At 27.3% G+C, this 11,326-nt stretch overlaps 1 protein-coding gene across 1 annotated transcript; it reads right to left on the reverse strand.

Annotated features, from left to right (window-relative positions):
• Positions 1-2,531: 2,531 nt before the first annotated feature.
• Positions 2,532-11,278, reverse strand: LOC126905559 (mevalonate kinase). Its single transcript, XM_050685380.1, has 4 exons — positions 10,646-11,278; positions 9,492-9,663; positions 3,083-3,267; positions 2,532-3,020 (listed from the first exon to the last, which is right to left on the reverse strand). The coding sequence occupies exons 1-4, from the start codon at positions 11,276-11,278 to the stop codon at positions 2,757-2,759; spliced, it is 1,254 nt and encodes a 417-aa protein (XP_050541337.1). The 3' UTR covers positions 2,532-2,756.
• Between the last annotated feature and the right edge of the window lie 48 nt (positions 11,279-11,326).

The following is an 11,326-nucleotide window of genomic DNA, read 5'->3' on the forward strand; positions in this document are numbered from 1 at the left end:
ATAGATTAAGTTTAATTTTATTTTTTTTAAGTGATAATATATTATTTAAATATTAAAAATATTCTAAATAATAATTGTATTAATTGTTTAAAGCATATTATCATAATATTTTTGTTAGAATTCTTTATCTCAATGGTTAAACAATACATCTAATAATTCAGTTATGCCCAAGACACAGATTGTTCTATTATGAACAGTGTTAAAAACACCAAAAAATTTCAATTTTTACATATGTATTATGTGAGGTTTATAACTATTAACTTATGTTTAAAACAGGTTTTTTAATCATGTTTTTAACAACCCTGTCTAACTAACATCTAAGAATAAATATTTTACTATTTAAAGCTACTAAATATTTTAAAAGAAACAATGAATTTATAATTAAATACATATGGGTTTTGTATAAACTATTAATTGTTGTAATTTTGTCAAACATTTTTTTGTGATGATACATATTGTACTTCATACTAATTTGTTAAGCATAAATTTTCTATGAAAATAAAGGCCCAAGTCTTTTTATTAAATAAGACTTAATAATATACATCAACATGAAGTCTCAAATATTACTTAAATTTAAGAAAAACTTTTTCCTATGATTTTTAAAGTACTTTATTAATTGATTTTAAGATAATGTGACACAAAGAATTTTAATAGCTTAATTATTAGCAATATACAATTGATTTCATTCTTTTTCTTTATATAAAAAAATAAATATGAGGTGTGTTCAAAAAATACTCAACATTAAAGTTATATTTAAAACTTGTAATCTATTTAAATGAATCATCTTTAAAATAGTTCCATTTAACTTTAATTCAATACTCCCAATGGTTTTGTTACTTTTAAATTTCTTCCAAGGATATAGCCTTTAGCTTTTGTGTCGCTTTATGGATGGTTTCATTAATGTTTTTGAATCTATAGCATTTGAGGGCAGTTTTTAATCTCGAAAAAAAAAATCATAGGGAGCAAGCAAATGATTAGGAAGATGATCACTATTAATTTTTTTTTGTGCCAAATATTCATGTATGGAATGTGCTGATTCATTATTATGGTGCAAAATCTACAACTTTGATTTGTTCGTTGTTTTTAATTTTTTTCGAACAAGAGTAATGGTTTCATTTGTTTTTAACGTTGATGGACACCCAGGATGATAGTTATCTTCAGTGGATGTTTGAACCAATCAAAAGTTACACAACAGCTTAATAAAACATTTCCAAAAGCTAATTTAAACAGTTTAAAAGTCTCAATAGCATTTTTGCCAATTTTGTAACAAAGTTTAATACATTCGTATTGTATCATAATATTACCCATCGTAAAATCATGATTTTACACAAAACAACAAACTTTGTATAAGCACTGTCAATGTCTGATTTGAAATAACAACTTTTATTATATACTGCAATATTGGTTATTAGTTCTAAATTATTTTGATGTAGTAACATTACTATTAACATTAAAAGTTTTTCTGTATTTTAGTTTGGGTATTTTTTGAACACACCTTGTATATAGAGTGATCAAACTCTGGAAAAAACACTCATTTTTTCAGAAAATATTGAAATTTTTTCATTTTTATTAAGAAAAATATTTGGTTTATAAACTTAATCATAATTTGTAGTTAAATAATTTTTTCAGGAATGAAAATCCTTAAATTTAATTTTCTTAAGTGGAAAACCTTATTTTTAACTAGGTAATGTGATAGAAAAAAATAATTTTGTTGTTGTTTTTTATCTGATCAACCCTTTATTTTAATATTGTTTAAAAATTTTGCTTTCAAGTAAAAATTTATCATTAATTTAGTTTTATAATATTGGTGGCAGCAATAGTCTGTTTCGAAAGATCATAAATTATTTATTAAGATAGTCATCAAAAAAACTTTTCTTATCTATCTAACACTCAATTTTGCTATCTAATTTGCCATACCTTAATCAACAATAATTGGTTTATAAGACAGCATACAAAAATTAAGTCTACTGTATTTAAAACAATAAAATAACAATAGAATTTTGGACTAAATTCAGTTGTGTTTTAAAAAATGAACAGTTAATTGGATAAAAAAGTTGTAAGAACAAAATTATTCGTACTTTTTTCTACTATCATATTATAAAGTCAACAATATGCATTTTCATTTAAAAAAAATAAAATTTAAGACTTTTTAATCATAATAGGATGAAAAAATACATTTTTTACCACATATTATTGTAGTTTTTTTAAATCAAATAATTTTTCTCATAACAAAAGTTTTAAATATTTAATAGTTTTTTATCAAATGAGTTTATTACCAGATTGTTATCACCCTATATTACTTATATGTGAAACTTACAGTTAGATTGATGAATTTTTTTTCATTTACTGTGTAGAATTCAAATACTTAAGGCAATTTGATATTTTATTTTAAATACATACTACTCTAAAAAAATACATATATTTTTTCTATTTATCAATTTTTTTAGTTTTAATTATGATTAAATATTTATTCTAATTATTAAGAAAATATTTATTATATTTATGTTTTTTTTTTAAATTAAAACAATATGAAAAAATTTGAAATGAATTTTATTAAAAAAAAACTTTATTTATTATTATTTTACTTTATAAACTAATCATTTATAGAAATGCAGAATTACAAAAAATGTTATGTTAAATCAGTCTGTTTTGAATTTATCTAGTTCTGTTGTGAAAAGCTTTTTAACAACAGGATAATTAAATAAATTAAAAATAGACATAAGATATTGTGAAGTAAAAATAATTGATTTTGTCATTTATTTTGGTTGTATTCTTACACCTGGACAACCTATGGTACATAAATTTGCTTCATATCCATAAATTTTCAATTCCTGTATACATTCTTGTATTTTAGATTTGTGAAGATTTGGTGGAACAAGACAAATAGCATATCCACCTTTTCCAGCTCCAGTCAACTTGGCATGAAGATTATATTTTTTTAATATTGCTACTATAGCATCCAATGTCTCGTGAGACACTCCTAGAGCCATTAACAATGCCTGATTCATACTTATGAGATTCTAAAGAAACATAATTACAAAAAAAACTATGTTATATAATATAAAATAACAAACTTATTTACTTGTAACACGTGGATTTGTTGTAGTTCTTGATTAGGATTTTGAGCCATTTGATCAATAGCATTTGCAGCTGTATTAACAATTTTTGCTATTGAATCAAAAATACTGTCAAGTATTGGTCTGTATGTGTTATCATTATATTTATTTTGAACACTTTTTACTACATGGCCAGTTGATCTTTCAATACCTAAATATTTAATAATATATTGGATAAAAAGTTTAAGTTGCATTGAGTAACTAAGTCACCGTTTAGAACTAATTTCACAAAATAGTCTCCTAGTAAATATAAAAAAAATCTTTACATGAAAATAGATTTATCACCTGTCAAAATTTTGAAATCTTAAAATACTGGTATTATAAAATATCCCTAAAATCTATGTATTTGTATGATATTAGTGTAGTGGGGTTAGGGAATAATTAGTATTAGACAATGAATAAGCAGTAATTAATCGCGTTTGAACCGTTGTATAAATATATTGTGTTATAAGTTGTAAGTGATTCACCTTCAGATAACTAATGTTATAACATTGTACTTTTATTTCACATTACAACGACATCTACTCCAACATGTTACTGTCTTATCCTAGGGGGACACAACAACTGGTGGCAACGGAAAAGTAGAAGTTTCTTGTAGGAGTAGATCAAATTGGTGAGTGGAATGCGTTGTACCATAATTTGTACATCAAAAGATAAATACATACATACATATATATATATATATATATACACACAAATATTTTTATATTTAAACTATCTCAGATTATTATAATTAAAGTAGTTAACATATAACGCGACATTCGGGGAATTTGCTGTCTCAACATTCAGCCTTAGAATTTTGTAATCGCTACTTAAAAAATTTTTTTACACACACGGTAGTAGAACATTGAATTTGGAACAAACAGTTCTTATAAGTTTTGAGACAACTACTAACATTTATCCTGATCTACCTTCTAGTTCCGAGTCCTCAGAGTTCCTAAATATTTTAGTAAATTTTTCTATTAATAAGCAATATACAATAACAGAGATTTCTTTAGAAACCACTATTAAAATTAATTCCGTTTTTTAATTTCCTCTACGTCAAGTAGAGGAAGAAATTTATCCGTTTATAAACGCGTGCGAATTTGCGATGTCATGCATTCAAAAAGATTTTAATCTATTTTAATAAAAGCCATAACTACGAAACTAAGCGGTAATGCTTTCGCGATAACACAGAATAGGGAGATAATCGATTGGGACGATCATGAGTCGTTACATGAGACGACGTTTTGTTCAAAGCGAATACCGGGTTATTTACAATTAGAACTGAACTCTACCCGTCAACTTCCTGCGTCAAAGATTTATACTCAAACATTAGACAGGTATTTAAAACTAAGAATTTAGCGTCATTAGAAGAGGCAATTAAAGAAAGTCTAGACGAGGAAAAGCTACAGGTATCAAATAAAGAAGGACGAAGATTAATTAACAATAATAAATAATAAATCTAGAACAAATTCTAAGTATTGTAGGAACTGTCGGAAAACAAATCACAATACTCACCAATGTCGTTTTGTAAAAGTGGGTGGACGAGTTCAAAATACAGGGCAGAAAACAAGTTATAACAAACACGCAAATTTCAAGAAAATAACGTGCACTTATTGTAAAGCAAACGGACATACTAAGGAAGACTGTTTCAAGAATAAAAGAGCTAATACTCGTCAAAACATGTCTCAATAATGCTTATCGNAAGAAAATAACGTGCACTTATTGTAAAGCAAACGGACATACTAAGGAAGACTGTTTCAAGAATAAAAGAGCTAATACTCGTCAGAACATGTCTCAATAATCGAGACATATCTTATCTNGCTAATACTCGTCAAAACATGTCTCAATAATGCTTATCGAGAAACTAGGAGACATCGAACGCCAGGGGCGAGCAATAAATAATAAATATAATCAAAGCAATAACCCAGACGTAAAAAGATCATTGCAATTTATAACTAAATTAGAAGATAATCACGTAACATTCTCAAGTCCACAGTGTGTAACTAGTAATATACGATTACTTTTGGATACTGGAGCGGACCTCAATCTAATAAAAATTAACAACTCTCTACATGACGAAGTGATCATTAACACTGATAAACAGCATCAACTGCAAGGTATTAGTGATCAGTTAGTTCGAACAATCGGTTCAACTCAGTTGAAAATAAAGTTTGGTACAAATAAACGTACGTTCGAATTTCATGTGGTTCCATCATCATTTCCAATACCTCAAGACGGTATTATCAGTAAACCATTCTTAATGGACAATCGAGTTGTGATTAATATCGGAAAAAGTGAAGTATTGATACCAAAGAAAACCAATATGGTACTATTGGCACGCAGTGAACAAATAATTCCAGTCAATGTCAATTATCAACAATTGGAAGCTCAGCATGTATGAATTCATGCGCAAGCTTTGGGTGAAAATATCAACTGCGGAAATGTTTTAAATAACGTGACAAACCAACAAATATTAGTAAGCTTAATCAATATTGCAGACTGCCCAAGGACTTTACGATACCAAAACTAGAAAATATATCATTTAAAGTTATTAACAAATCCACTATTTTTCAGTCAATAATATAGACATAAACTTTTCAACTTGTCAGACAGATTACAAGTGTTAAGAGAATCTTTGGATGTTGATCATATGACAACAGAAGAGCGAGAAGCTACTCTGAATTTATGCAACGAATTTTCTGATATATTTCACTTAAATGGGGATAAAAAAACCTGCACAGACGCAGTTTACCACGAGATTAATACACCAAGTACAAGTCAACCAATTTACCAAAAACCGTATCGATAGCCTTATACACAACGGAGGGAGAAATTGCCAAACAAGTAAAATAAATGGAGGAAGATGGTATTATAGTACCTAGTAACAGTCCATGGAATACGCCGCTTTTAATTGTATCAAAGAAGGAAGATAGTTCTGAAATACGCAAATACAGAGTAGAAGTCGTTTTTCCAAAGAAATATCTTTGGAAGATCATCAGAAACAACTAAGAGATGTTTTTACATGACTTCGATCTTTTAATCTGAAACTACAACCAGTAAAATGTGAATTTTTACGAAAAGAAGTCGCTTATTTGGGTCACATTATAACGGATAACCGTGTTCAACCTGATCCCAAGACTACAGAGTGTGTAGTAAATTTTTCAATACCAACTAACGTGAAGGAAGTAAAGTCATTCTTAGGTTTAGCTGGATACTATAGAAAATTTATTCAAAACTCCAGGTACGATGAACACTAACGCTGATGCGTTGAGTCGTATAGCAAAAATTGAAACCAATTCGACAACTATCTATCGTCTGAGTATCATATTTTTTGTCAAGAGATACAAAATAAGATTATTTTAAGATAACCCACATTTTACAGAAATGGAAGTAGATTTGTTTGATGCTACAGAGGAATTTATATTAGTCAACTGTGTATCAGCAGATTTTAAAATATTTCAAGGAGTCGTATTTGAATTTCCACGGAATTTTGGACAAATAGAGGAACTGATTGTCAAGAAAAGCAAGTCACAGAAATCGCTAATGTTAAACATAACGGCCGACATATATTGTATATTATAAATAAGAAAATATTTATGGAAGAACCTACTATGTCTGTTATGTTTTCAGCCATAAAAAATCTACGTCGATTCTGCCACGAGCAAAATATTACCAAATTAGCCATGCCTCGAATAGGAAGTGGCTATGATCAGTTAAACTGGAAATAAATACGGACCATATTCAGGTATATTTTTAGAAAATCGAAAATATATATATTAATTTTCGTGAACACACGCTATTCTGAAGAAGAAAAACAAAAGATAATAGAAGAATTTCATGTTACGCCACTAGGTCATCAGGGAGTGTCTAGACTCTAGAACAATAAAGCGTATTAAACAACACAATATATGGAAGAATCTAAAGAGAAACGTTAAGGAATACGTGGTGTTCAACAAGGGTAATACCTACATCTTAACTATATAAGACAATTTGACTAAATCTGCAGCAGCAGTCGCTTACCTAACCATACAGCAAGCACTATTGCTCAAGCTTTCGTTGAACAGTTCATCTGTTAACATGGCATTCCTGAGTCAATTGTAACTGATCAAAGTAGGGACTTCATAAGCAAGCTGTAAACATCTTGCTGTAAGTTGCTGCAAATCGTAAAGATCAATACAACGGCGTACCATCCACAATCGAATAGGGCCTTAGAGAGATCACGTCGAACTCTCGCTGAATATTTTCGTCACTACATCACTGAAAAGAAACAAAATTGGGCGAATATATAGCTTATGCTATGTTCGTTTATAACGACACACATAGCCACAGGTTTCCACCACATGAACTACTATATGGTTATCCAGCCGAAGTTCCGCATTCACTAAACAGGGTGCCACAACCGTGTTACAATTATGATGATTTTACATGTGAGCTACGTAGAAAATTACAAGAGTCTCATTCCATAGCTCGTGACAGACTTATATCAAAGAAACTGAAATTAAAAAGCCACTATGGCAAAAAACAGCGAGAACTTAGCCTCAATGTCCGTGGCAGGGTTCTATTAAAGGAACACCAGCAACTGGGAAAACTTCAACCCAAGTGGCTGGGTCTTTCGAAGTCACATGCATACATAGCAAAGAGAATGTATCCTTAAAGCGTGGACGAAAAGAAGTACGAGTTCATGTAAACGAACTAAAGCTGTTTCACACATCTTAGTTTGACGATATATTTAATTATAGTATCGTAAATAATATCTAACCAAATAAATAAAATAATTAATCAGTATGCGTATGAAATCCAAAATTTGATTAACATTATAAACTTTGCAATACAAGGATTATTACACCCTATTATCATGAATACAAAATCGTTAATAGAACAAATAAAAAAAATTAAGTCTCATTTACCTCTAGATGTAATCATCCCTAATAGTTGGTTAGTATCTGGAGTATCAGAACTATTACACTTGATAAATATAAATGTTGTATATATTCAAAACACCTTAATTTTTTAGTTCAAAATTCCTTTAGCTAATAAGTATGAATTCACTTTGTATAAACCAATCGCATTACCGACAAAAACTCACGATAATATATTTGTTGTAATAGAGTATCACATGGATTATAAGCAATAGAAAAATCTAGATTGTATTATATAGAATTAAATATAGAAAAATTAAACTCCAGTAAATATATAGCTGAAACAATATTATGTCCTTATGATCATTATATTTTTAGTAAAGATAATTCATGTCATGCAAAATTATTTAGACAGCAGATGTTTTACCTAAAGATTGTATTTTAAAGTATGTAAAAATTAATCGTAACATTTGGCATAAATTAGAATATGTAAATTCATGGTTATACGTAGTTAATAAGGGTAATATAGTTATTAAGTGCCATCAAATTGTTCAACCAGTAACATTAAGTATATCTGGAAAGAGTATTTTAAGTTCAAAAAATAACTGTGACGCTAACACTGATGACAAAACAATTTTAATACCTTCAAGTAATATTACTTGAAAAATATATAAAGAATTTAGCCCAAATTTTAATTTAAGCATAAATTCTGACATACAAACTAAATTTAAAAAACTAAGATCAGAGGATATTACATTATTAATTTAAATGATAATGTAAAAACTAATTTAATTGACCTTTCAAAGTATTCTAAATGTTAAATGAGCTACAATTAGAAAAAGAAATACCATACCAAAAATATCCATTCAAGGAAACTCATATTTCTTTATTATTAATTTTAAAATTAAAATTAAGTAAGGAAGTATTAAAATAAGAGATACAATTAAGTAATATAAAAGAGAATGTACAAGAAAACAGAGTAGTTAAGTTTATATTCAAAAAAAAAAAAAAAAAAAAAATGGGTAATATGTTTTCATTCTACGGGGGGGAGAGTGTTATGAACCCGTATTGTTATGATATTAGTGTAGTGGGGTTAGGGAATAATTAGTAATAGACAAACGAATAAGCAATAATTAATCGTGTTCGAACCGTTGTATAAATATATTATGTTATAAGTTGTAAGTGATTCATCTTAAGACAATTTTATAGTAATAAATAATTATATTTCTAAAATTAAAGAACCATTGTATAAATATACACAATTATATCAATTAAAATAATTTAAAAAAATCATATTGTTAATTAAAGAAAATTTTAGAAGACCTCATGATAAAAATGATTTTCAAGTCTTAAGTATAAATACATAGATTTCAGGAGTATTTTTATGGAATTCCAGCATTTTGTGATTTCAAAAATTTGATAGACGACAAAAAATTTTTTTTTATTGATATACTAGGAAAAAACTAAACATAATACAAGTTTTAATACTATACAGGTAGTCTAAATTATTTTGACAAGTGTAAAAACTAACCTGAATAAATTAATAATATTTTCAATTCTGGTGCTTCTAGTAATTTGTAACTATTAAGTTTAGTATACTGAACCATAGTACCATAAGTACAAATTGTATTATCCAATCCAGAAGCCTTTGTGTGAATAAAATTTTCAGCTAATAAAGCCCATCTATTAATTAAACTTTTCTCCTAAGAAAAAAAAAATTTATATATATAGGGTTAAGAGAGGTAAATGTAAATTAATTGAACATTTGTAAATTCATTTATTCTTTTAGAATTTCTAGTAAATTTTATATTATATTGAAATTTTTGGTACTTATACATGATACTATCATATTAAATGTAAGTTTGATATAAAAACTTGTGCATTTATATAAAAAAATGCATTATAATTTCCCCATTTCACATTACTAATAATTATATATTCTTTCTTCATCACTTTGCTTTTTCCCAACTACATGGAATCAGCTACTCATTTCTTAATTATCTATTTGACATGATCACCCACATCATCTATATACAAACTACCTGTTCACATAATCACCCTTAAATACATTCAATAACCTCTTTTTTTGTTCTTCCTCTTCCTCTTTCAATGTTTATTTCCATAATTTAATAAATATATATTAAATCATCACCATTACCATTGCCATTTATGTAATAATTATAGTAATTTTATTTATATGGTTTTAAACATGTACTAAGTAAGTGATTATTTTGCAAATAACTTTTTCTTTTAATCTCATTTAAAAATGTATATTCTTTCTAAAAATAGATTTCAAATGGCGTTTTATTTTTTTTGAACTATAAAAAAGTTTTATTAAAAATTCAGCAAATTAATGATTTTTGTAATGCAACCATATTACAGTACAAACACTTATTATACAACCTCAGTATAAAACAATACAAACAAAATTACGAGTATTACAAAAAAATAAAAACTTTGTTTTTATTTGGTTAACATTTTAAGTTTAATTTCATCAATACATATTAAAAGATAATTATCAAAAAAAAAAGTTGTAGTTTTGGCCAGCTAAATATAAATATTAGATCACTGTGCTATGCCTTTATTGTCTAAGGATTGCTTTAATAAAACTTATATACAATAATTATTTATAAATATGATTTTTTAATTTATAAATTAAGTACACTGAATAAAAGTAAATCTTACCCCATCACTAAATGAGAAGTTATCAGTAAATGGTTCAATAATTAATAGATTGTCGCCACTTTGAGAGTGAAAATCGTCCATTTGAGGGTCAAATTGAATTTCCACATTTGAATTTATTTTAAATTTTACATATGATAAGCAAGCAGCAACTAAAGAAACACAATATGAAGCAGAACTGCCAGTACCAGCTCCTAATTTAAGAGCAGATTTAACTTCAATAGTAAAAGAGACACTTTTTAATTTTTCCATGTAACAGGTCAATATTCCTTCAAAAATAAAATTTAAAACAACAAGAGCTTTTTTTGTATTTCCTGATAAACAATCAATTTCATTATGGAATGGTTCATTTTTGTTTAATTTACATAATATTTCATTAAAAAACACAGTAGGAGAAAAATTGGAATTTTTATTAATATGAATAGTTAATAGTCCAGAATAATTTACTAATGGAAGTAGTATTCGACATGGAATAGTATTAGGCTCTTGATTATTGCAAAAACTTTCATTTAGTAATAATGATGTGTGTTGATCTATAGCACATGCTATAGCTGGTTTTCCATAAACAACACTATGTTCACCAAAAAGAATTATTTTTCCTGGAGCAGTAACTTCAAACTGTATATTAGAATTCATTTCCTCAGTTAAATAATGTAATGTCTGATTTATATATATATATATATA

This window comes from Daktulosphaira vitifoliae, unplaced genomic scaffold (genome assembly GCF_025091365.1).
Source record: "Daktulosphaira vitifoliae isolate Bord-2020 unplaced genomic scaffold, ASM2509136v1 Scaffold_4, whole genome shotgun sequence".
Taxonomy (NCBI): domain Eukaryota; kingdom Metazoa; phylum Arthropoda; class Insecta; order Hemiptera; family Phylloxeridae; genus Daktulosphaira; species Daktulosphaira vitifoliae.